Source organism: Tupaia chinensis, unplaced genomic scaffold, assembly GCF_000334495.1.
Source record: "Tupaia chinensis unplaced genomic scaffold, TupChi_1.0 Scaffold139431_1, whole genome shotgun sequence".
Classification (NCBI taxonomy): Eukaryota; Metazoa; Chordata; class Mammalia; order Scandentia; family Tupaiidae; genus Tupaia; species Tupaia belangeri.
In genome coordinates, this window is record NW_006199316.1 from 799676 (window position 1) to 827675 (window position 28000).

General features: G+C 41.6%; 1 protein-coding gene across 1 annotated transcript in view; it reads right to left on the reverse strand.

Moving 5' to 3' along the window:
• Window positions 1-28000, reverse strand: part of RSF1 (remodeling and spacing factor 1) — a 90398-nt gene that overhangs the window by 9588 nt on the left and 52810 nt on the right. Inside the window, exons 7-13 of the mRNA XM_014593008.2 lie at window positions 22099-22203; window positions 20769-20848; window positions 15534-15588; window positions 13790-13899; window positions 6881-6948; window positions 5654-5861; window positions 3144-3364 (exon numbers count right to left, since the gene is read on the reverse strand). Coding sequence (XP_014448494.1) covers window positions 3144-3364; window positions 5654-5861; window positions 6881-6948; window positions 13790-13899; window positions 15534-15588; window positions 20769-20848; window positions 22099-22203 — 847 coding nt within the window. The remainder of the gene's footprint in view (window positions 1-3143; window positions 3365-5653; window positions 5862-6880; window positions 6949-13789; window positions 13900-15533; window positions 15589-20768; window positions 20849-22098; window positions 22204-28000) is intronic.

The window sequence follows — 28000 nt, forward strand, 5'->3', positions numbered from 1 at the left end:
AGAGAGAGAGAGAGAGAAAGAGAGAGAGAGAGAGAGAGGGCGAGTGAGAAAGCAAGCTGCCAGGTCTGGGAACTGAATCACGGTGAGCCACATGGGAGTCCAGAGCCTTAACCACTGTGCCACATTCTGGACCACTTCATTTATTTATTTTAATTTGACCAGTCAAAGATAGAGAGGGAAAGTGAGAGAGAGGGGGAAAGTGAGAAAGCAAGTCACCAGGTCTGGGACTTGAACCGTGGACTACCATGTGGGAGTCCAGCGCCCTTAACCAACACACCACCTGCGGGCCCCAGTATATACACTTATTTATTTTTTTTAGAGGTTTTTGCTACAGGGCACATACACTTGCCAGAAAGACAGAGAGAAACAGAGGGACAGAAAGTGAGAAATCACCCCTTAAGGGGGATGGCCACGAAGCAATCCCTTCTCCTCCATTCTCCTCTCAGGATCTTGGGCACGCACGCACACGCGCCCAGCATGAGTTTAAGCCACTGTGTCCAAGACTCGAACCACGGTCAACTACATGGGAGTCCAGCGGCATAGCCATTACACTAACTGCTGGCACCAAAATAATCCTTTTTATATACCACCTAGAACTCCTGGTCAGGTGCATAGCTGCATGGTTGCTCTTCTTGGTGCACAGTCGCCAGAGTCTGCCTCCTGACAATCTGCTGTTGCTTTCTGTGGCCTCTGTCACAACACACTGTCAAGGATAAAGCCTCTGACCAAAGAAAGCACATGAATTTATTCCAAAGAAGTGCAGCACTGAAGTTACATTTTTGGCCTTTCCCATTTGGATGAAAATCTCCCAAATAAAGCATATGGGGCAAGTTAAACTCTAAAAGAACTGCTAAATGGCATTGTCCTTGTCATCTCTGGTCAGCAAACAGAGTGAAACCATGGCATGTGTCAGAGTATGTGCATGTGGTGCTCCTCAGAGTGCAAATTCCACCAAATCATTACACTTCACCTGTTGTTCTCGAATGGATAGCAACATTTCCTCAGAGTGAGCCCACAGTTTGACGTGGTTCCCACCGGCCAAATCTGGGATGAATCAAACCTAAACAATGATGGTAATGCAGCATATCCACGGACTAAAATGAGAATCCAAGAGAATATACTGATATATATAAATAAATACACAAACAAACATACTGATATAAATGAATAAAGAGAAGATAAAGTTCTTTTTCACCGAAAAACAAATAGTAAGTATAAACGGAATGATGGAGTTAGACAATCATCAGTGGGGGCCAGCACACAGCATGGTGGTTAAGGTAGCTGGGTAGTATGTAGCTGACGATGAGTCTCAGACCTGGCTGTTTGAGAACATGCCCAGCACCTACGCAAGTATTCCCCCAACCCCAAAAGGAGGCAGAAATGGAGCAGGGACTGCGATGTGACCATGCCCCAAGGGTGAGGTACTTCCTTGCTTTCCCTTTTTCTGTTTCTAGTGAGCACGTGTTCCCTCTGGCAAATTTTTAAAAAAAGAAAAAGAAAAGAAAAGGAAAATCATCAATGCACGGGACCAGCAGATGGCTGGTCTGTAATAATGACTACAATGCTGGACTCCCACACAGTCAACCTCAGTTCTGAGTTCCAGATGCAGCGGCTGGATGTGTGCATGCCCAAAATCCTGAAAGGAAAATGAGAAGGGATTACTGCATGGCCATCCTTCCTAGAGGGTTATTTCTTGCTTTCTGAATCTCTGTTTCTGTCTGTCTCTCCAGCGAGTGCACACCTTATAGTAAAGAACAAAACAAAACAAAAACTTGCCAAAACAAATAAACAAAATCATCAATGGATGCTAAAACTAGCAGGGGAAACATGTGATAAGGAACAGGTCATTTAAATAGTCTCATAGTATCTTATAACAAATTACTTATTCATTACAAGGAAAATAAAGAGACCTGATAGACAAAACGTTATCTCTGAGATGTTTCCACTAAAAATACATAGCCTGAATTCAATTACTAAGAAAGAGAAAAACCCAAATTAAAGGACATCTTACAAAATAACTAATATGTATCCTTTAAAAATGTCAAGGTCAGGACCAGCAGATGGTGTAATAGTTATGTCATTGAACTCCCACATAGTACACCATGGTTCAAGTACCGGACCTGGCAGCTTAAAACTCATGCCGGGCAAGTGTGTGTGCATGCGTGCCCAAAATCCCAAGAGAAGAATGGAGGAAAAGGGATTGCGGTGTGACCATCCGCCCTGCGGGGGTGATTTCTTGCCTTTTGTCTCTCCAGTGAACATACACACTCTCTAGCAAAAATCTCTCCAAAACAAAAAAGGTGTCAAGGGTGATAGAGATAAAATGTGAAGAACATTCCAGATTAAAGGAGACATAAACAGACATGAATAAATGCAATGCGTAATACTACATTGGATCTGGACTAAGACAAAATGAATGTAAAGGAAAACACTGGGACACCCGACAAAGTTCAAACGTGTACTGCTGCTTAGATAAAAGCCTATCGATGTTACGATTTCTGATTCTGATCACTGTATTGTCAAAAACTGTCCTTGTCCTTAGGGAATAATTAATGATCAAGGGGAATGTCACCAACTTACTCAAAAGGTTTAGAAAAACACTTAAGACAGCCCCAGCAAGGATGCGAAAGTGAAGGATGCAATACTCATGTTTGTGGCGTCTCCAGAAAGATGACAGCCACCTCTAGGGTGATTCCATAAAGCATTCTTCTCTCTTCTTTCAGATGTGCCTGTCACATCTGATGTGCCTGTTTATTCAGCTACTAGGGAGGAGCACAGACTCTAACTACTGCTCATCTGTAACAACTACTGAAACGCTCGTCATGGTCCAAATATTAGAGACACCTGGAATTCTTCCTCTGATAGCTGTGCACCTGAAGACATGTCCTTAGGTTACTGAAAATGATTCCCAAGAAACACTATGGAAGTTAAGGTCAGACCTTAACAGATACACCCGGCACCAGAGGACAGATTATAGTCCTAAAGAAGTCAACACATAGATCTGTGTGTATTTTCTCAGATGTGATTTATGTGAAAAGTTTAATTACCAAGTGAGTCACGAGATAGCTTGTGTTACAACTGAATAGGATTTTAAGAAACAGAACTCATGGAGTTGGTGTGCGATGGATACAAATCATTTTTACCAGAGTCTCTACTATTCTCTTCAGATTCCTCCTCTTCATCATCATCAGAGTACTTTTTCTTTGGGGTCTTTCTTCGTAAACGCCTGCTCTGCCTCATGGGCCGGGAGGGGTGTCGCCTCAGTCTCCGGCTACAGAAATCAGTGTCGCTGTCGTCATTAGATGGAGGATCTTCTTCACTTTCATCTGGGTTTTCATCAGATACAACAAACTCATCTTGAGATCTGTCCAAGAAAAATCAGCAAATCAGATGGTACATGCACTGTGAATCCATTCAAAGAGCTGAGTTCAAGTTCTAGCAAGTTCAGTGATCATTATTTAATGTTTGGTAAACATACCTAGGCAATTTTATCAATCTCTGTTTATAAAACAGAGAAATGTTTTGCTACCTTTCTTTATCTTAAGAGATGAAGAAGAACGCATACTGATTTTTGCACATAAATTGCTTTGGCCTCTCGGGATGTCTCTCATGTACCTTCAGTTGAATATGTTCAAAGTGAATTCATTATTTCTCAACCTATCCCTCCCATCTGGCCCCCAGCTTGTACTTAGTACCATGATCCATCTATTAACTCAAAACAGAAACCTGGTATTTATCCTAGATTTTTTCCTTTTCATTTCTCACATCTACTCAATTATAAATTTCTTCTGAGTCTACCTGTTTCTCCCTTTCTAAGTTTTTTTTTTTTTCTTTTTGGAGAGAGATTTTTGCTAAAGGGTGTGTGTACTTGCCAGAGAGAGACTGGGGGACGGCCACACTGCAATCCCTTCTCCTCCATTCTCCTCTCAGGATCTTGGGCATGCATGCACACGTGCCCAGCATGAGCTTTAAGCCACCAGGTTTGGGACTTGAACCGCAGTTGACTAGATGAATCCAGCAATGTAATCATTACGCCATCTGCTGATCCCTAGGTTATTTTCCTTACATGCCAGGCACACACGCACCCTATAGCAAAAATCTCTCTCTCTCAAAAAAAAATGTTTTCCCCTATTATTCCTGACAGAGCACATACATGCACACCGAAATGAGAGGAGAAGGGGGAAGGAGAGAGAGGGCCCTCCAAAGCATCTGGTCACCATGTAAATCACTTCCTCCAGCCCACTGGACTTTGGGCACTTGCGCACAAGCCTGGGGCATTTCAGGTTTATGAGGCCAGCAATCTGAAACTCAAGTGCTCTGTGGGACCTGACTTTTCCTGGACAGCACATCACCACTGCACCACGGAGCTGGCCCGAGTCAACCTTTTTTTCCCCCCTAAGGTAAGCAATAGGGCATATGTGCTTACTAGACAGAGAAAGAGAAAATGAGAAATCACTCTCTAGGGGGTGCCACAATCCCTTCTCCCCCACTTTCCTGGGGATTTCGGGTATGCGTACACACGTACACACACACACACACACACACACACACAACCTGGTGTGATTTTCATGCTGTTGGGTCTGGGGCTCAAACTGCACAGCAGGACGTATGTGATACTCTGCACCACCTGCTAGCCCCAAGGTCTACCTCTTAAAAGATAATCTCTCCAACCTGATCTCTCTTCTGTTTCAGGCTTTTACTTCACACCTAAACTATCAATATTAATAGCAACTCATCAATGCCTCTCTAATCTCATTTCCTTTCAGAACACCCTCCAACTGAATGCAAAGGAATCTTTCTGAAGTATAAATCACGCAGTCTTCTGGTGTTTTAAAATCTATCAATGGTTTTTCTTCACTGTCAGCATAATCTCCACACTGGCAGACACTCCCTAGCTCGTTCTTGTCTACCCTTTGGCCATATCTCCAGCAGAGCACTCTCTACTTCAACCGCAGAGTCTTGCTATGCTGAACACCAGGAGTTTCCAAATATTTGGTGACACTTAATGGCATGATGCCATAGACATGTGATGTCAGCTTGGAATACCATCTTTCCTCATGTACTTCCAATCTTAATCACATCAACCTGCCCAAATATTTGTCCTTTAAATTGCAGACCAAGCTACTTCTGTGCACTCTCTTGGGCTTCTAATTATGCTTCCCCTGCATTTGGTAGCAGTCACGCAGAATGACTATTTTTGTGGTTTATCTACTTGTTTCTTCCACTAACAACCTGAAAGGAGAAGCCCTGAAGTACTGCTTCAGTATCCGCTCTGCACAGGAGCCTTTCCTGGTCTTCCTCACTAGATCATCACCCCAACTCAAACCTCAGTGAGTCAGCAGAGGATGGTATCTACTCATGTGCGTGTTCGTTCTCACACTGACAGGGACCTTCACGACTGTGCAGGTGCAGCAGCTGACCAAATGTAAACACAATTTTGAATATTAAATGACCAACCATAAGTCTACTTTCTGTTTTACTCTAAAAGGAACCAAAATGATCATTCTTGAATCTCCTCTAAATGTACTGAGAATACACAGAGACTGTCCGTTCGCATGAAGAATGAAAGTCCCTCACAGCAGGGCCACGACTCTGCTCGCTCAGCGTTTTCTAAGCTGGAATCTGGGGAACGAGTCTCCCGGGGACCACGCACCCGTCGCTGATCTTGAACTCATCCTCACTCTCTTCCTCATCCAGGTTGCTGTCACTGTCCAGGTCGTTCAGTCGCCGGCGTTTCTTGCGTCGAGCAGCAGCTGCCCTCTGGGGCCGTTTATTTTCTTTCCTTTCTTCATCCAAAATAGTAGAGATGTCTTTCCCACGGTGACCCGTGATGGTGGAGATATCTTTTCCTCGGCCAACTCCTGAGTTTGTGGGGGAGGCGGTGGGGGTGGGGTGGGGAGAGCAAAGGTCACAGTCCGTATAGGAAAAGCTTCCCTTTCATTCCTAGAGACTGTGCTTACCCAGGCTCAGCAATTCTTCAGTTGATCTCTTTATAAATTCTTCCTACAGATATTCAGTTTCCTCACAATGTTAGCTAACAGAGCTCCCATCCAGAGAGTTTTGGCCTTCGATTATCTACTGAATACCACTATGTAAAGTGGTATTGTTTTTATAGCTTTGATCTAACTCATATACTGTAACATTTACCTTTTAAAAGATGCAATTCAAAGGTGTATAGTACAGTCACCAAGTTGTGCAACAATTTTCACTAATTCTGGGACATTTCCCTCGCTTCAAAAAGAAACTTGTACCTAACAAGCAGTCACTCATGAATCTCTTCTTGAAAGCTGTTAGGGACAAGGATTTAGAAAGAGGCCAATCCACTTTGCAGAGACTGCTTTCAGGATATAAAAGGTAAAAATTCAGCAGTAAAAATGTAAATAAGGGACACCCCTCTGGCAAAACTTGTGATTTCTTTAATTCCTCGAGCAACAAGGTACTAGTTAAACCTAGCCAGAGTTTTCATAAGTAAGTGGAAACCAAAATGCCTTGCATCAGAGCACTTGATTTCAATGCTGCCAGTTAAAAATTAATAAACTGATTAGTAAAAAGTTAATTTAAAGCAATCATTTAAATTCTGGTTATGTACATACTTTGAGACTGTGTAGTCTGAAATATAACAACTTTCTCAAAGAAAGTTTCCTTGATTTTCTATTTGTAACCAGAAGAAAACTTTTTAATTATGGAGGAATACTCACTACTTTACATGCGATCATAAAACACGCTACCTTTTTGGATGAGATAATTAACATTAGTAGTGAACGTGCTGCACAATGGGAGGAGAATTTTTTTTTTTTAAATGTGTTGACTGCCCCAATTGGGGCATTTGAATGAACTTGTTGACAGAGTTACATGAAGAGAGAAAATGATAAACACATACCTCCTCCATCAGCCTCTTTGATATCATCTTCTATAGCTTCATCGATTGCTTCATCAAACTCATCAAATCTAAAATATACACAAATAATCACATTATAGCCTACTTTACTTTCGATTTTTAAAGATCTATACTAGGTGTCTCCTTTGGTCTGACTGTTAAGCATCCTGCAAAAATTCTTCTTCTTGAGACCAGCAGTTGGCACAATGGCTATGTCGCCGGACTCCCATGTAGTCCACTGTGGTTGGAGTCCTGGACCCAGTGGCTTAAACTCACGGCAGGCGCATGTGTGTGTGTGTGCCCGAGATCCCAAGAGGAGAATGGAGGAAAAGGGATTGAGGCGTGGCCATCCACCCAAAGGATGATTTCTTGCTTTCTGCCTCTTTCTGTCGAGTGCACACGTTCTAAAAAAAATTTTTTTTTAAATGAGATTTTTGCTATAAGGAAGTGTGAGTTCACTCATGAGAGAAAAGGGACAGAAAGCGAGAAATCACCCCTCCCCCCCAGTGGAGATGGATGCTGCAATCCCATCCCTTCTCCTCGATTCTCCTCTTGGGATGTTGGGCACACATACACATGCATGTACACCTGGTCCATGACTAGAACCATGGTCATCTACGTGGGAGTCCAGCGACGTAACCATTACACCATCACCTGGTCCCCTAACATTGAAATTCTAATCCCAAGGTGACAGTATTAGAAGCTGGGAACCTTTGGAGGTGATTAAGTTATGGGGCAGATCCTTCATAAACAGGATTAATATACAAATAAAGAATCCCAAGAGGAGAATGGAGGAAAAGGGATTGAGGCGTGGCCATCCACCCAAAGGATGATTTCTTGCTTTCTGCCTCTTTCTGTCGAGTGCACACGTTCTAAAAAAAATTTTTTTTTAAATGAGATTTTTGCTATAAGGAAGTGTGAGTTCACTCATGAGAGAAAAGGGACAGAAAGCGAGAAATCACCCCTCCCCCCCAGTGGAGATGGATGCTGCAATCCCATCCCTTCTCCTCGATTCTCCTCTTGGGATGTTGGGCACACATACACATGCATGTACACCTGGTCCATGACTAGAACCATGGTCATCTACGTGGGAGTCCAGCGACGTAACCATTACACCATCACCTGGTCCCCTAACATTGAAATTCTAATCCCAAGGTGACAGTATTAGAAGCTGGGAACCTTTGGAGGTGATTAAGTTATGGGGCAGATCCTTCATAAACAGGATTAATATACAAATAAAGAAGGCCAAAGAGAAACCTCTCCCCCTACACTATGTGAGTTTATAGTGAAAAAATCATCCATAAGGAAGCAGGCCCTCACCAGACACCTGATCTGTCCAAAAGCATCTCCTTGCCCCTTTTACCATGTGAGCATGTAGCTTAGAAGACACTACGTTGGGGCATGGTAATTAAGGTGTTAGATGCCCACATGGCTGACCGCAGTTCAGGCCCAAGATCCGGAAACCTGAAAACCACACTGGGTGCAAGTTGTGATGCCCCAAATGCTGAGAGAACAGAGAAGAAGAGATTACTCTGTGGTCATACCAATGGGGGTTGACTTCCCACTTTCCCTCTCTCCCACTGTCTCTCTGGCCAGCACACACACTATATAGCAAAAACTAAAATAAATAAATAGTATCTTAATCCTACTCTTCCTCAGAATTTTATAGCTTTATCTTTTCTCTTATTTGGCTAGACATCCCAAGATTCCATTGAGAGACTTTCCTGGACCATACATTTGATCATGCTTTTAATGTATTTATTTTTTCCACTTACTAAGTTTTTTTTTTTTTATTTTTTAAATTTATTTATTTACATTCATTCACTGTATATCATGACAACACATACAAAATGAGATTTTCCATCCAGAGTACACTGTATATTGTCTCAATCAAGCACATAAACAAACATGTTATAATCAACAAATAATTTTCCATTTCTTGTTTTCTATATGTTTTGCCTTTTTTTCCTCATCCTTGAGATCATGCTTCTTTTAATAACTGCAATCACATCAAGATCTAAAGAGAATACCAGCAATTTAGCTACAATGCTTACTCTGAAAATGCAAACGTGTTTCAGTATGATTGATATGCTACAAAAAGCTTAAGCATAAATGTGTATTTCACACTTGTTTATATGCAATTTTATTTGTGGAAACAATAGATGAACACAGAAAACTGTGCCTAACTGCACGGAGCTGCAGGCATGGGAACATATGCTAGTCTATGCCAGGTGTCAGAAGTGATGCCCACCTGCAGCTGGTACTCCACCTTTCTGTCTCATTTCAGACAATGGCCTAAATAACTAAAAACTGCAACTCTCTACTTCCACAAACTTTAGTTTTTTTTACAATGTAAAATGCCATACTTGTGGTAGTATTTATGTATTTCTTAACTATTTAATACATGTCAAACGACACAACTATTTTTTATCAAATTCTACTTTTTTCTTCCTTTTTGAGAGAGATTTTTGCTATAGGGAGCATATGCTTGCCAGAAAGATAGACAGAAAGTGAGAAATTACCTCCCCACACTATAATCCCTTCTCCTCCATTCTCCTCTCGGGGTCTTGAGCATGCATGCACACACAGGCCTGGCGTGAGTTTTAAGGTGCCAGATCTGGGACTGGAACTGTGGTCAACTATGTGGGAGTCCAGCAACGTAATCGTTACGCCATCTACTGGTCCGTCATATTCTATATTTTAAAAAATTTACCATGGGGCTGGCAGGTGGTATGGTGGCTGAGAGGCTATACTCCCACACGGCCAACAGTGGCTGAGTCCTGGACTTGCCTTTTCACTTTTCTCATCTCTCTGGTGAGCACATGTGCCTTTTAGCAAATTAAAATAACAATGCTGATGATAATGATGATGATAAATAAAATAAAATGAATTAAAAGTTTTTTTTTTTCCAGAGGGTTTTGCTATAGGGTGCATGCGTTTGCCAGAAAGACAGAGAGATAAAAAATGAGAAATCACCCCCTCGGGGATGGCCACACTGCAATTCCTTCTCCTCCATTCTCCTCTCGGGATCTTGGGCATGCACGCACATGTGCCGGCATGAGTTTTAAGCCACTGGGTCTGGGACTGGAACCGCGGTTGACTACATGGGAGTCCAGCAACATAGCCATTATGCCAACTGCTGGTCCTGAATAACAATTTTTTAAAAAACATATCACTAATGAAGTTTTTGTGTGTCTCTAACCTCAATTTCTCATAATCCTTATGATTATTACTGTATAATTTTACATAGCCTGGTGATGTTTAGAAAGTTATGTATGTATGTTAAACAGCACCAAATTTATATTTGCACTATGTTTTTTTGTTTTTAATTGCCAGTGGGTGTTTACAGAGAGAGACAGACAGATAGAGGAAATAAGAAAGTTCTTCTTAATGGAACATGGTCACATTACAACTCCTCCTCCTCCATTTCTGCATTCTGTCAAGATTTGGGGTCTGCACATATGTAGAAATCCCCACTGTGTTTTTTTGTTTTTTTGTTTTTGTTTTTAATTTGGTACAGGGTGCATTTGCTCACCAGAGAGAGAAAACACCACTACAAGGATAGCCACGTGGCAATCCATTCTCCTCCTTTTATCCTTTCAAGATTTTTTTTTTCCGAGAGATTTTTGCAATAGGGTTGTGTGCTCACCAGAGACAGAGATATAGAAAATGAGAAATCATCCCTGAGAGTGGATGGTACCCAGGGGCAATCCCTTCTCCTTCATTTTCCTCTCAGGATTTTGGGCACACATGCACATGTACCTGGTTTAAGCCACCAGGTCTGGGACTTGAACTGCAGTTGATTACGTGGGAGTCCAGCAATGTAACCACAATGCTCCTCAATCTACATTTCTAATAAGTCCCCAGGGATGCAAATGTTGGCAGTCTACACTGTGACATATCATATACTTACATGGGTTTTCAAGATTTGGGGGACATGTGTACATGCTCTTGTCATGTATTCCAAGACACAGGGTATGGGACTTTAAATGCACAGTTAGCCATGTAGGATCCAGCTGCCTTAACCATCACACCACTGGCTGTTCCCTGGTGTGGTATTTTTTTTTTTTTAACAGAGATTTTTACTATAGGACGTGTACGCTCGCCAGAGAGAGAAAGACAGAAATGAGAAATCATCCCTGAGAGTGGATGGCTATGCTGCCATCCCTTCTCCTTCAGTCTTCCCACAGGATTTTGGGCATACACTTACATGCATACAGAACGAGTTTCGAGCCACTGTGTATGGGACTCGAACCACAGTTGACCATGTGGGAGTCCAGCAATGTAACCATTACATCACCTGCTTGTCCCTCCCTGGTATGCTCTTTTAAAAAAAAATAATAAAGTTATTTTATTTAACGTTATTTATTTTTAATTTGACCAGAGAGGGACAGAGAGAGAAAGCAAGGTGCCAAATCCAGGACTCAAACCAGTCAGCCATGCGCTCTTAACAACCACCTGCCTGCCTTTTTAAGCTGCCAGGACTGAGAGTGGAACCATGGTCAGACATGTTGAATCTGGTTCCATGAGGCATTAAGCCGTGGGGCTGGCACTGCACTTTTCATCTGCACGCTCTGACATCATATGTAGTATGGTGTATTTTAATTACTTTTCAGTTTTTAAAAATACAGATATGGACATTGTTCCCTCATGTATAGGTCAAAATATACAAGGGTTGTTCTAAAGTTTCATGGAAAAATGTGTACTATGAAAAATCTGCATGTTCTAAAGTTTCATGGAAAAATGTGTACTATGAAAAATCTGCATGCTGTAGATTGTAATTTCTTTTGCACCAAAATAAACTTACATTTTAATTCCATTTTTCCATGAACTTCTTTACATTCCCTCATAAAGGATTTTACTCTTACTAATCCTACTGTATTTAATAAGGTTTTTTTCTTTTCTTGAGAGGTTGTTGCTATAGGGTGCATGCGCTCACCAGACAGACAGAGAGAGACAGAGAGACAGAAAGTGAGAAATCACCCCCCAGGGGGGATGGCCACACCGTATCCCTTCTCCTCCATTCTCCTCTTGGGATCTTGGGCACGCATGCACACGCGCTTGGCTTGAGTTTTAAGCCGCTGAGTCCAGGACGTGAACTGCGGTCTACTATGTGGGAGTCCAGCGACATAGCCATTACGCTACCTGCTGGTCCCATATTTAATAAGGTTTTTTTTTTTAATTTTTTTTTTTTTTGGAGAGATTTTCGCTGTAGGGCACGTGCGCTCGCCAGACAGACAGAGAGAGACATAGAGACAGAAAGCGAGAAATCACCCCCCCAGGGGGGATGGTCACACAGCAATCCCTTCTCCTCCATTCTCCTCTCGGGATCTTGGGCATGCACGTACATGCGCCCGGCATGAGTTTTAAGCCACCGGGTCCGGGACACGAACCGCGGTCGACTACGTGGGAGTCCAGCGACATAGCCATTACGCTAACTGCTGGTTCCAAGGTTTTAACAATAATAACAACAAACTACCCATGGAGAACTCTTCTACAACCATCAATGAATGTTTACAAACTAGAAACAAGCTCAAAGTTTAGTTTTATAAAATTCACTTTCTTTTTCAGCTCCATTTATTTGAGTTAAAAAAAAAGTTTTGATCTTGTCCCAGTCAGTTTTAGAGGTCATAGGCCAAAAAATGGTTTGAAGTAATTGAAATAGGGACACAAGGACACATAAAATAGACATGGTCCTTATCTCCAAGCTAATGGTCTAGTGGAGGAGAAAAAAGCTCATGAAAGCATTATAACCCTAAGTACTCCAAGGAAGAACTGCTGTTGAGGAAATAGGTTAGTTAACAAGGTAAGGATGGGAAGGAAACCACAGGCGGAGTAAACAGCAAGTGCACAGGGACTGAAAAGCTAAGCAGGGTGGAGACTATGCAGTGCCTGCTGGACCTCACTGAGAGCATCGATTTTCACCCCTAATTGGACCAAGTATGTCATGCAGAAGAGAATGACATAAGCAGATTTACGTTTGGAAAAGATCACACTGTCTGCTCTGAAATTCTAACTTTAAAGATGGAAATAAAGAAATGAACAATTGTTGTACGCTATACAGCCCCAGCGAGGTGCTACTTCATAGTATGTTTACTTTAGTCACTGAGGTTTACGCCTAAAGTCAGACATGCGTTCATAAATATGTATATACCAGATGTGCTTCATATTGAGAGTCTTTAATTAAGATCTGTAGTGAATCAATAAAATGTGGAAAAAAAAAAAAGGGCATGGAAAACAATAGTACATACCAGAGACAGTGTGGGAGAAGGGTGGGAGTTGGCAGAGGGTGAGAGGTAGGGAATCGAGGGGGATTAAAAAAAAAAGCAAAATATTAGAAACAAATACAAAATTATTTGTTGATGATAACATGTATGATAAAATCCTTGATTGAGCCAATACACAATGTATACTGGACAGTAAATTTCATTTTGTATACTGTATTGATGTACAGTGAATGACTGTAAATAAATAAATACATAAATAAGTTTTTAAAAAAGAGAAAAAAGGAAAAAAAGAAATGAACAATTGTTGGGGCCAGCAGATGGTATAATGTCGCTGGACTCCTACATAGTTGACTGCAGTTTGAATCCCAGACTGAGCAGTTTAAAATTCACACCCAGAGTGTGTGTGTGTGTGTGTGTGTGTGTGTGTACATGTGTGCCCAAAACCCCAAGAAGAGAATGAAGAAGAAGGGACTGTGGCGTGGTCTGGAGGGGTGAGTGATTTCTTTTTATCTCTCTCTTTTTGGTGAGCACACATGTCCTATAGCAAAAATCTGTCTTAAAAAAAAAAAAATGAAATGCTAATAACTGCCATGAGGGGAGAAGGATATACATCTGGGCCACGTTGTCTAGTTGTGAAAACATCTTACATGCGCTTCCACAATAACCACACCTGGGTGTTTCATACCTGTAACTGATGCATTTCCGGGTTCTTGTTGATCTCCTTTCAAGCAAGTTTGCTTTAGATTTTTTAGAATCTTTTTTCTTTTCTTCTTGCTCTTCAGAAAAATCTGGCTCCTTCAAAAAATATGGTAAGTATACAGGTTATTTCTGACAGGACAAAATTCCCTGGGATTAGCAGTTTTACAATCTCCATCAAGGCAGCTTTGCACAAGTTTGATGTGACTGTTCCAAAAATGCAATCAAGAAGCAACACTAAATATACAGAAGAAAAGAATACTTGTGACCAAAAGACAGAAACGACACTTCTATTTAAAAATTCTTATACTTCTGTGAGCTTACGTGTTTTAAAACCATCACAGATGGAAGTATTTCCATCATTCTCTTATTTTTCCTAAAGAATTATTTATTTTATGTATTACTATAACAATGAGTATTATTTAATTTGCTATAGGGCACATGTGCTCATCAGAGAGAGAAAGTGAGAAAGCAAGCTGCCAGGTTTGGGATTCGAACCACGGTCAGACACACAGGAGTTCAGTGCATAACCATCACACCACATGCCAGTCCCAACATTTATCTCATAACAAATAATTAAATTTGACACACAGATGATACTCAATAGCTATGTGAAAAGAATAAAATAATGGACTTAGAAGAAAAGATAATCCTGAATGAAACAGAGAAAGTTTATGAAACAGAGAAAGTTTATCCCTTTTAAAGGAAAACTATGTTTATGTGTATTTTTTCACTGGTAACAGCCTTCTTAATTATAAATTAGACAAAAGTGTACACAATAATGTACAGTAGTAATTCTTCAAAGAAATGAAACTGTTAAGAATACAAATGAAGGTTACCGATAGCTCCTAAAGCAAAGAATTCAAAATCAAATCTGACTAAACTACTTTTTTGTCATGTTACATAAATAGCACATAAAAAAATCTAAACCTAGGGACCAGCAGTTAGCGTAATGGCTATGTCGCTGGACTCCCACGTAGTCGACCACGGTTCACGTCCTGGATCCGGTGGCTTAAAACTCATGCCGGGCGCATGTGCGTGCGTGCCCAGGATCCTGAGAGGAGAATGGAGGAGAAGGGATTGCGGTGTGGCCATCCCCACTAGGGGGGTGATTTCTCGCTTTCTGTCTCTCTCTGTCTGCCTGGCGAGTGCACATGCCCTATAGCAAAACCCTCTAAAAAAAAAAAAAATAAATAATCTAAATCTGTATTATCAATTTAGGGTAAATACAGTGAAATCTCTACCCCAATGGCATGAATCATGAATTTAGTTGGAAAGTGACATCGCATTTTTGGGTTACCTGCATTCATGAAAGTTCGATTATGAGGGATTTATTTCTCTAAAGTCTTAAAATGTCATCTTTAATAAAATAAAAATATTATATATTTAAAGCTACTTATATTACATAAAATGGGTTAAATTTTACAAAAAATTTTTGAGAGATTTTTGTTATAGGGTGCATGCATTTCCTGGAAACGAAGAAGACAAACAGAAAGCAAAAAAATCACCCCAGGAGGACGGCCACACCCTTCTCTTCCATTTTCCCCTTGGGTTTTTGGGCACGCATGCACTTGCACCTGGTGTGAGTTTTAAGTTGTTGGGTCTGAGATTCAAACTGTGGTCGACTACATGGGAGTCCAGTGACATAACCATTATGCCGTCTGCTAGTCCCAATTGTTTAAGAACAGTCATGACAGTCTACCCCTTAAAAATGCTACAAATCAGACACTTACTTGTGGAGGAATGATGTTTTCGATACTGATGCCAACATAAACCAAGCGTTCTTTCCTTTAAGTGAAAAAAAAAAAAGGAGAGATTTGCTAAAAATTAAATTCTTTTTTTTTTATTACTTGTTTTATTTTATTTATTCACTCATTTATTTTAATTTGACCAGAGAGAGACACAGAGGAGGAAAGAGAGAGAAGGAAAATGAAAAAGAAGCCACCAGGTCCGGGACTCAAACCATGGTCGGCCATGTGGGAGTGTCCAGCACCTTAACCACCATGCCACCTGCTGGTCCCCTAAAAATTAAATTCTTATGCACATTATCATGAGTACAGACAATCCTAAAATTACAACTTTGTGGTAAGAGCAGAAGCTAAGTTGTAGACTGTCAGCATGTATCTTAAAAATTTAACAAGAGTATTGGTATCTATGGGAAGTATGAAATTTCCTTTTTTTTCCAAATTATTTATTTAATTTTATTTATTCATTCATTCATTTTTCATTTGACCAGACACACACACACACACACACACACACACACAGAGAGAGAGAGAGAGAGAGAAAGCTGCTAGGTCTGGGACTCGAACCATGGTTGGCCATGTGGGGAGTGTCCAGCACCTTAACTACCACGCCACCTGCTGGTCCCCTGGCAAGTATGAAAATTTTAAAAGATATATCTTTTTTCAAAAAGTGATGCTGAGTATGTGTGCATATTGAGAGAGAGATAGAGAGAGAGAGAGAGAGAGAGAGAGAAGCGTAATCTTAATAGGATCATATCATGCTGCAATCCCTTTTCCCCAGCCCTCCAGCTCCTCAGGATCAGGATCCTGAATGTCTATTTGTTTTTTAATTTTTAACTTTTGAAATTTTAAAAATGAAATGAAATTTATTATTATTTCTATAGGGTATGTGCACTCACCAGAGACCAACACTGAGAAAGAGAGAGAGAGAGAGAGAAAATGACAAAGGAAGGCGCCAGGCCTGGGACTCGAACAGTGGTCAGCTATGTGGGAGTCCAGTGCCTTAACGAGCATGCTACCTGGTAGCCCATGCCCGCATGTTTTTAAGCTAATGGGGATGCAAATCTGCAGTTGGCTATGTGGCCTTTCAGTCTTGAAAGGCACCTCCTTTACTGCTACACCACAGTGCTAGGCCAGAAACTATACCCTTAAAAGTAACATAGGGAAACTTCAGGAAAGGGCATACTGTGATTCATGCATATGATTAGATGAAAGCACTTTTGATTGAAGAAACTATATTTTTATTAGGTTGGAGAAAGTAATTAGTAATATTGTGTGTGTAGTTATGATCTCATGGCAATAATGCAATAAAAAAGAATTACGTAAAACAAAACCATTTTAAGAGCCCAGTGAATGACTCTCATTCCTATTCTGCACCCTAGAATGACATAACAAAAGTACTTCAGGGAACCAGCAGTTAGCGTAATGGCTATGTCGCTGGACTCCCACGTAGTCGACCGCGGTTCGTGTCCCGGACCCGGTGGCTTAAAACTCACGCCGGGCGCGTGTGCGTGCGTGCCCAAGATCCCGAGAGGAGAATGGAGGAGAAGGGATTGCGGCGTGACCATCCCCCCTGGGGGGTGATTTCTCGCTTTCTGTCTCTATGTCTGTCTCTGTCTGTCTGGCGAGCGCACACGCCCTACAATGAAAATCTCTCAAAAAAAAAAAAAAAGTACTTCAGAACCAGGAAATGAAGTTTTGAAACTCTAATTATATCTCCATAGTTTCATTTCCAAAAAACAAGCCTTTAAAATTTTAATTCAGCACAGTTTACAAAAACAGCTAAACGACGGGTGTCTTTGCTGGTTCTTCCGAAGTTAATCCTATTCAACAAGGATGGCTGGGCTCTGACAAGTCCATGTACAGTAACCTGAACTGTGTACGGTGACCGCTCTTTCTCCTGCTGCTATGATGTCCTTTCAAGAAGGGAATCAACACATCTGGCTGGTGAGGGCCTTTGGAGTGCAGCCTTTACTTGCCCTATAAACCCCTGGCTCTGCTCACAAGAATCTCATGGCCGTTTTTAGAGGTAGGTTATGAGGCTATTAAATAAAAACTGATATGTAAGAAAATGGTAAAGTGATTTTCATCAAAAACTAAAAATACATAATATAGTTAATGAACCAATAATAATTAGGAAAGGCATGAATAGTCCCAACTGGAATAAATGGGAAGACTTCATGGATAAGTCAGGGCTCTCTCTATTATTAAATGCTTGACACACATCTGTCCTTAAAGTTTATTGAGATAGCACTTTCCCTCCTTTGTATCTCTAGATCTCCCCTTTCACTTGCCCACTCTTGCCTCAATTCAACTGAAAAGATTTATTCACTTTACTATATTAGGTCAAGATTTGTTTCAGGGACCAGCAGTTAGCGTAATGGCTATGTCGCTGGACTCCCATGTCGTCGACCGTGGTTCCAGTCCCAGACCCGGTGGCTTAAAACTCACGCCGGGCATGTGTGCATGCATGCCCAAGATCCCAAGAGGAGAACGGAAGAGAAGGGATTGCGGCATGGCCATTCCCCTGGGGGGTGATTTCTCGCTTTCTTTCTGCGTGCACTTGTCTGTCTGGCAAGTGCACGCACCCTATAAGTGAAAATCTCTTAAAAAAAAAAAAAAGATTTGTTTCAGGCATGGGAATCCATAGATAAATAAAACATGACTTGGGCTTTCACAATTACTTCATGATTGTAGCCCATTATGAACAAGTATAGAAATGTGAAAAAGAAGTACATTAATTTTGTTTGAAGAGCTAAGAGCTGAGAAATCTGGAAGGCTACAAAGAGGCGGTGATATTTCAGAAGGATCCTGAGGTATGCTTTCTCATCACATCACTCTTGTTCAGTAATCCTAAAAGACACACCCTCTGTTCCATCTCATTATCAGGCTCAAGGATAATGTTTGGCCCAGGCCTCATCATGACCAATAACCACACTCATAAAACATCAATTCCTGGTATCCCACTTTCTGCCTTGTGCTGGTTCACTTCCTCTAGTGCACCGAATCCAACACTCTGACTCCAGGAAGGCCCCAAGCCAACCTTAACCTCTTTGAAACCCAGACTTAGCTGACACTACACAGTCCATCACTGTAAATACTCCTCTGCAGACACTTCCACATTCCATGTCTCTTTCTCTTCTTTCTTCTTCTACTTTATTTGTAAAATTCCAACCCTGATTAAATCCAACTCCCTGCTACCAAAGCACTAGTAACAGTTTTCTGGAAGGACAAAACTGCTTGAATTCTCAAATAATTTCTGACACTAAGTTCTAGAGGAGACACTTAAAAAAACATGACTGGGAAGAATCAGCAAACACAGCATTGACTCAGTTAACCAGCTTTGTGTCTTCCTGTAACAATAACTGCTCTCCTTTCTATGACATGATCTCACCTAGGACTTAAGCGTGCTGATCTAAAGGGAGAATTACACATGTCATCTTAAGGGATGACATCTTGTCAAAAAGATTACCAAGAGCAGGAGAGAAAGCAAAGAAACTAGTAAATGCAAGAGCAACACTGTAAACAAATGCTATGACCGGTTTTAGCAAGAATTCTAAAATGTAAAGTGTTTCATAATTGCAGCAGTATATCCCACAGTATATGAGACAACTGTCACAAAAACTTCTCTGGCCTTTTCCATATTTAAATGGTAAAAGCACCACACGACTCCAAAGAAAAGGAGATATAATTTGAATATTAGATGAAATTCTCAAGGATGTATATTCTTGGCTTGAGAAAGAACCCATTCTCTTCCAAGCAGCTCTTCACGGGTGAGCCCATCAACTCTATACTGCTGAGTCAACATGTTCAGGACACGGAACAATGCTCATTTCTCAGAAGGATAGGTAGATTTCAGAAAGACTGAGGCAAAGAAAACTCTGATTTTTACTTGTGATTTCATTTGAAGCAACTTTTGTTACATTTTTACTGGTGTCAAAATTAAACAAAAGAGAACTCTGCCCCCAGCAAAACAGCCCTAATAATTTTATACAGATTATCTTTATTTTTAAAAATGTCCTTGGGAGATACTGCCAATATTTGAAACATAAACTTTTTATAAAATAAAAGGGTTTCTAAATTCAAAGGCCTTTAGATAACTGATTTTCAAAAGTTAGTAAGTACTTTTATCTCCTAGTCAAATTTAGAGACTAACTTGCTTTAACTAAGTACCATTTCTTATGAGCCAGAGAGCTCAAGCTTGATAGCAAACAACAAAAAACATAAAAGTCAAGTTCATAAGACCAGCTGATGGTGTAATGGTTACGTCGCTGGACTCCCACATGACCGACTGCAGTATGAGTGATGAACCCGGAGGCCTAAAACTCACGCGAGGAGCGTGTAAGCGCATGGCCAAAGTCCCGAGAGAAGAATACGGGAGAAAGGACTGCAGCATGGTCAGCCACCGTGGGTGGTGCTTTATCGCTTTCTGTCTCTTTGTCTCTCTAGTGAGCACACGTGCCCTATAGAAAAATCTGTCTCTCAAAAAGAAAAAGAAAAAGAAAAAGAAAAAGAAAAGAGATAATGAATATCTCAGGTGGGCACATTATAAGGTCTCTGTCACAGCTAGCACAATTCTACTGCTGTTGAACAAAGTGAGCCATAGACAACATGTAAATAAATAATCAAGACTGGGTTCCATCAGAATGTTAATTATGGACAGTAAAATCTAAATATAACTTTCATGTGTCATAAAACGATTCTAACTTATTTAATTTTAACTTTATTTTAGTTGTTATAGGGCACATGCATTCATTAGAGACAGAGAGGGTAAGAGAGAGAGAGCGTCAGTAGAGACAGAGAGAGAAAGAGAGAGAGAGAGAGAGAGAAATCACCCCCTGGGGGGAATGGCCACACTGCAATCTTTCTCCTCCATTCTCCTCTAAGGATTTTGGGCTCACCCAGGCACATGCATCCAGTGGGATTTTCAAGCTGCTGGATCTAGGACTCGAACCATGCAGTTGGCCATGTGGGATCCAGCTGCAATAATTTCCACATCACCTGCTGGCTCCCTAGATTTTATTTTTAAAAAGTAATTTAAAAATATAAAAGTCATCACTAGAACCCAGTATAAAAGCAAGAAGAAGCAGGCTGAATCTGACCTACAGGCTGAACTCGGCTAACCCCTACATCAGATAGAAGTGGGCATCACTATCGTAAGCCCATTCTTGCTGTCAAATTCCAGGCAGAATACTAAGACACACACTCCCAATACCAAAGTACCTTCGTTCAGCACGCTCCTTCTTCTTTAAGGCAACATCCAAGTCCTGTAACTGCTCCTCTAATTTTTCACACAGCAGTTTCTGAAGGAGAAAAGCAGACACGTGTCACTTTTAACACTTCTCCATCACCATTTACCACGTGCATGAGGAGCTGGGGGCACTGTGCCCTACGAGCTGAGCTGGGGCTGCACAGTAAGTGAGCACAGACACTTCCCTTCTGTTGACATAAAGCTGTGCCTCAACGTCAGTGAGCAGAGGATGAGCACAGGACCTCTGAGATAAAGTGCACGCAGACAGATGCAGAGCTCTGCCAAAAAGGCCAATTCTGTACCAATCCTGCACAGAGCAGTCAGAGTTAAAACAGTGTCTCATTCAACGTGCATGAGTAACAGACCCCAAAATATTTTTCAAGGAACAGGTTATATGTACAATATAATGCAATGGTGCCAATAACTACTTTAAAAAAAAAAAGAGGTTAGGAAGAAAATGTATAAAACGATGCTCCATGGTTACTGGGGTAAAACAGAGAAATACACGTGACAAAGCCAGGCTAAGCTACAGAAGTCCGCCTCAATGAAAAATACATCATCTCGTCTTTTCCGAAGCAAAACGAGAAAAGGCTCATGAAAATAACCCAATTGTCACAATAGCAAAAAAATGTTATGTTCTTGAGTATTCAAAAGAAATTCATCTCAATCAAGAGAGGCGAGCAAGAGCCCATGGCTCTCCTAGCGCTGAAGACTGCACCTCTAGAACTGCCAACGAAGGAAGAGCAGCAGCCAGGGGCTGTGTCTTCCTTGCATGTATTTCAATTAGAGCTCTTTGTAATGATGGTAATTTTATAAAATTTGCAGGACTGCTGAGAAATGATTTGGGAAAAAAGTAAAAACTAAAGGAAACCTAAATGACATTAATAAAAGGTAGAAATCTTAGGACCAGCAGTTAGTGTAATGGCTATGTTGCTGGACTCCCAAGTAGTCAACTGCGGTTCGAGTCCCAGACCCAGTGGCTTAAACTCACGCCGGGCACGTGTGTGCGTGCCCAAGATCCCAAGAGGAGAATGGAGGAGAAGGGATTGCAGTGGGGCCATCCCCCCTGGGGGATGATTTCTCGCTTTCTGTCTCTCTGTCTCTCTTTCTGGTGAGTACACGCGCCCTATAGCAAAAACCTCTCCAAAAAAGAAAAAATAAATAAATAAAAGGTAGAAATCTAAAAAACAGGTAAACACGATTTACGAACTACTTTGGAAATGAATGTTCAGTGTTTTTTAGAAAGTACTGTTAATCTGAATATGAAATCGCGGATTTTCCACGAGGGGGGCGGGGTCATACATGCTGGCAAGGCGGGCAGAACCATTCTCCATCAGGGATGATCATCAGAGGCGGGCGGAGGCAGGCGGTGGGGTGCCCACTGTCACAGGAGTCACACAGGAGAATCTGAAATAAACATTATGGACATCAACCTAACTCAATGTCAAAATGGAATGACTCATATTAAAATAAAGATATTTCAACATTTCTTAGTATGTATGCTGCAAGGCACTCTTTGTTTGTAGAAAGATGATTAATAAAAAAGCTCAAATAAGAATCTGACATGACAGTGTTTAAAAAATAAAAACTAAAACAAAGAAAATATGAAGCCACAGGATTTAGTAAAAAATAAGTCCTTTTGGAGCCAGCAGGTAGCTTGGTGGTTGGAGTGTTGGACTTATACATGGCCGACTATGGTTCAAGCCCCAGACCATGTGTCTTGCCTCACTTTCCCTTTCTCTCTCTGATTAAATTTAAAAAATAATAACAGATAAAATTAAATAAATAAATTCTTTAAAAAGTCCTTTCTGAATTAGTTAGAATTCTTTTAGAGTACACTATAAGAGCATATGTATTCTTTTTTCTTTGAGAGGTTTTAGCTACAGGGCGCGTGCGCTCGCCAGATAGAGACACAGAGACAGAAAGTGAGAAATCACCCCCCAGGGGGGATGGCCAAGCTGCAATCCCTTCTCCTCCATTCTCCTCTCAGGATCTTGGGCACGTACGCACACGTGCCTGGTGTGAGTTTTAAGCCACCGGGTCCGGGACACGAACCGTGGTCAACTACATGGGAGTCCAGTGACATAGCCATTATGCTAACTGCTGGTCCTGAGCATATGTATTCTTCATAGCAGTATTTTTTCCCCACTTCAAGGGTGTATATATGCACATGTGTTAGAGAGACAGAGGGAGAGGGAGGGAAAACGGGAGTAAGAGAGCACTCCTTAACAGGTCCTGGTCACACTGCAATCCTTCCACAAGTCTCTGTCCTGTCAGGATCCAGGTTATAGCTGTGCACCGGGGCTAGGACTTGAACCCTGGTCAGCCAGGTGGGATTTGGCTTCCTCTGCACAATTCTTGATTGCTAAACTACAAGGCCAGTCTCCTGTTGCAACAAAGTTTTTAAGCTCAAGTATCATAGACTTGACTAAACACGGAATCTTTAAAAAAATTTTAAATTCCATTTTAGAGCCAGCAGGTGATGTGGCAGTTAAGGCGCTGGATTCCCACACAGCTAACTATGGTTTGAGTCTTGGACCTGGCACCTTGAAAATCATGCCAGGCCTGTGTGCATGAGCCCCAAAATCTAGAGAGGAATAATGAAGAAGAGCATGGCCATGACCTAGGGAGTGATTTCTCACTTTCCCTCGGTCTAACATAGGAAGGGTGCACAAGCCCTATGGCAAAAACCTTCACAAAGACCCATTTAAACAGTCTTTCAACTATCTGTTCATAAAACACACTGATGGCTCTTTTTATCATGTAAATTCAACTAAGGAAGGGACTGAAGTATAAGAAAGACATTCTAGGGAACCAGCAGTTAGCGTAATGGCTATGTCGCTGGACTCCCCCGTAGTCGACTGCGGTTCGTGTCCCGGACCCGGTGGCTTAAAACTCACGCCGGGCGCATGTGCGTGCGTGCCCAAGATACCGAGAGGAGAATGGAGGAGAAGGGATTGCGGCGTGACCATCCCCCCTGGGGGGTGATTTCTCGCTTTCTGTCTCTATGTCTCTCTCTGTCTGTCTGGCGAGCGCACGCGCCTTACAGTGAAAATCTCCCCCCCCCCCCCAAAAAAAAAGACATTCTATTAAGGACCACCAGCTGGAATGCAAAGGATAATAACAATAATTAGTCTTTGATGTGTTATTGCTATTTAAGATTTCCAAATCTCTACGGCCAGCAGGTGGCATGGCGGTTAAGGGTGCTGGACTCCCCATATGGTTGACCACAGTTTGTCCCAGACCTGGTGATTTGCTCTCACTACCCCTCTCTTCTCTCTCTCTCTCTCTCCAGCAAGTGTACACACACTCTGGCAAGATTAAAAAAGAACTGGGGACCAGCACACCTGCATGATGGTTAAGTCACTGGACACTCCCACACGGCTGACCACAGTTTGGTCCCAGATCTGGTGGGTTTCTTTCTTTCTCTCTCTCTCTATCGAGCACATGTACCCTCCGGCAATTAAAATAAAGAAAATATTACTGGACATTATATTAGCAAGGGGATGGTCACGCCATAATCCCTTCTCCTTCATTCTCCTCTCAGGATCTTGGGCACGCACGCACATGCACCCAGTGTGAGTTTTAAGCCACCGGGTCTGGGACGCGAACCGCGATCGACTATGTGGGAGTCCAGCGACATAGCCATTATGCTAACTGCTGGTTCCCAGTAAAATAATTCTTTAAAAAAATAAAAAAGAGGGACCAGCAGTTAGCGTAATGGCTATGTCACTGAACTCCCACGTAGTCGACGGCGGTTAGAGTCCCGGACCCAGTGGCTTAAACTCACACCGGGCACGTGTGCATGCATGCCCAAGATCCAGAGAGGAGAATGGAGGAGAAGGGATTGCGGTGTGGTCATCCTCCCGGGGGGTGATTTCGCGCTTTCCATCTCTTTGTCTCTGTCTTTCTGGTGAGCACACACACCCTATAGCAAAAAAATCTCTCCAAAAAAAGAGAGAAGAAATCATAATTTGGTGCTTCGTGTGTTCACTGCCACTTGATACCACCACCTCTAAGCTCTCTCTGAGGACAGCATCAGGAAATGCATGTAAAATGTGTCTAGGCATACCCATAATCTGTAACCATTATCAAGATAATCGTGAGCTCATACTAACATATCCTGCTGGAATCCAGAATCACAGCACTCAGTCCAGCCTTCAGCCTTGCTGACAGTGCAGACTCTGGGTCATACTGCCCACACTAGGTCAGCCCTCGTATACACATAAAGTAGTTTCACAAATTCTAACCCATCCTGGGAACTGCCATCTTCATTCACCCAAATGACAAACCAAGGGAAAGCGGAGAAGAACCCGATATACATTCTCTAGGACTTTTATTTTTTTAAAGAATTATTTAATTTCATTTATTCATTTACTTATTATTTTAATTTGACCAAAGAGAGACACAGAGAGAGAAAGGGAATGTGAGAAAGCAAGGCACCTGGACTCAAACCATGGTTGGCCATGTGGGAGTGTTCAGCCCCTTAACTACCACATCGCTTGCTGTTCCCCGATACTCTAGGACTTTTGGAAAACATGGAGTGGTTCCTTTGGCAACATATATGTGAATCTTTAAGAAAGGTGATATTGTAGACATCAAGGGAATGGGTACTATTCAAAAAGGAGTGTCCCGCAATGTTACCATGGCAAAACTGGAAGAGTCTACAGTGTTACCCAGCATGCTGTTGGCATTGGTATAAACAAACAAGTTAAGGGCAAGATTCTTGCCAAGAGAATTAATGTGGGTATTTAGCATATTAAGCATTCTAAGAGCAGAGATAGCTTCCCAAAACGTGTGAAGGAAAATGACCAGAAAAAGAAGGTCAAAGAGAAAGGCTCCTGGGTTCAACTGAAGCACCAGCCTGCTCCACCCAGAGAAGCCATGGTGAGAGAACCAATGGAAAGGAGCCTGAGCTTCTGGAACCTATTACCTATGAATTCATGGGTGTTAAAAATAAAATAAACTATGGTTTATTTTTAAAAAGGAAAAAAAAATTCTAACCCATCCCATGGTTCTGGGGAGAGGGGGGAGATTAAAGTAGAAAAGTTTCTTCCGTCTCTAGATGGTGAATTGTCACTTACTCCGAATATCCACCCTTCAACACTATGTATCAGTATTACATATTTCAGTTACATGATTTATTACATAGGCAAAGGTGGACTAACCTGGGCACCTAATTCCATTTATTGTATTGTTTCTATGGTAAAATGTAATCTAAATTTCAAATAGCGAAACTATAAATGAACTTATGAAATTCAACTTATTTCTAAAATTAAGATTGGCTCTATACTGCCATAAAGGGAATCCCACTAAATAAAGATCACCATGGATGATTTCTAAGCCTCAGGTAATGACCCATCTATTCTGAATAAAGCATCTGGAAACCCCTTACAGTTCCACGTTCATTTAGCAATTTGTTGCTTTCCTGCTGCCAGCTCAGTAAGGATGAGAATGAAGGATTTCTACTTCAGTATCATGTCATTACTACTTAACATACAACAGCTGATATTTTTAAAAGTAATTATTTAATTTTATTTGTTATTATTATTTTTTTAATTTGACCAGAGAGAGAGAGGAAGAGAAAGAAAGGAAAAGTGAGAAAGCAAGCTGCCAGGTCTGGGACTCAAACTGCAGTCAACCAAGTGGAGTCCAGCATCTTAACTACCAAGCCGCCTGCCAGCCGCAGTTAACTGACATTTTTATTAGTACATTTTATTGACATACTTGGCATAAGAAATCTCCACATTTGGGATCTTCAGTTTCCAATGTCAGTCTCTTTGGCACAGTAACCAGCCATGGATTTTCAAAGAAGTTATTAAAATAGCCAATAAAATTCTGCTCTAAAAGTGGTGCAACATGAGGGGCCGGCAAGTGGCGTGGTGCTGGACTCCCATACGGGTTTGACTCTCGGACCTAGCAGCTTGCTCTCTCACTTTCTTTCTCTCTCTCTCCCTCCTTCTAGTCAAATTAAAAAATAATAACAAATAAAATTAAACAAATAAATATATTTTGAAAAAGGGTGCAACATCATCTTTTTCTCACAACCATTTCTGCTCACTCCATTTTACTTCCCGTTCCCGCATACCCCTTTGTCACTGACAGTTACTGCTGCCTTAGACAAAATGCTCTTTCAATGTAATGCGACACTGGGAAAGATGAAACAGAACCCATGTATTGCTTTCTCCTCAATTGACAGGGCAGTAAAAATTCCTATCTCAAATTTCTTCGCTTTTCTCTACATAAAAATCTTGTCCTAACTTTCAAAGCCTTTTCTAAGAAAGAAAAGAACAAATTAACCGGAATTAACTTTATGCTAGAACAGACTACATATGAGGAACAGTACTAACAAACGTTACACAAGCTATTAAAACCACCCCTCGGGACTAGCAGATGGCATAATGGTTACATTGCTGGATTACCAAGTAGTCGACTGCGGTTCAAATCCTGGACCTGGTGGACTAAAATTGATGCCTGGTGCATGTGTGTGTATACCCGAGATCCTGGGAGGAGAAGGGATTGCAGCATGGCCAGCCCCCGGGGAGGGATTTCTCACTTTCTTTGTCACTCTATCTCTGTGGTGAGCACGCATGCCCTGTAGCAAAAATCTCTTAAAACAAAACAAAACAAAATACCTCTCAACGTATATGGTCATAGGGACCAGCAGTTAGCGTAATGGCGGTGTCACAGGACTCCCATGTAGCCGACCGTGGTTCAAGTCCTGGACCCAGTGGCTTAAACTCACTCTGGGTGCGTGTGCATGTGTACCCAAGATCCCGAGCAGAGAATGGGAGAGAAGGGATTGCAGCGTGGCCATCTACCAGGTGTGGGTGATTTCTCACTTTCTGTCTCTGTCTCTTTCTATCTTTCTGGTGAGCACAGGTGCCCTGTAGCAAAATACCTCTCAAAAAAAAAAAAAATGTATACAGTCATTAGCTCATTTTATAATGAGAAATCAAGATTCAGAGAAAGAGCACCTGTGGTGGTGGACGAGGGATCTGAATCCACATTTGTCTGGCCCTGTACTTTTTCCTCACATGCTGCTTCCTAGGGAAAAAAAGAACCTGGAGAAGAACCTCTTAGAATGTTCCAAATTTTAATAGAGGATCTTAAAACATTTCTGCTCCCCACAATTCTACCCATGTGGAAGTATCTCTTCTTAATAGTTAGAGCTTAAAGTCCAGTGTATTCGAAAGAAGTACAG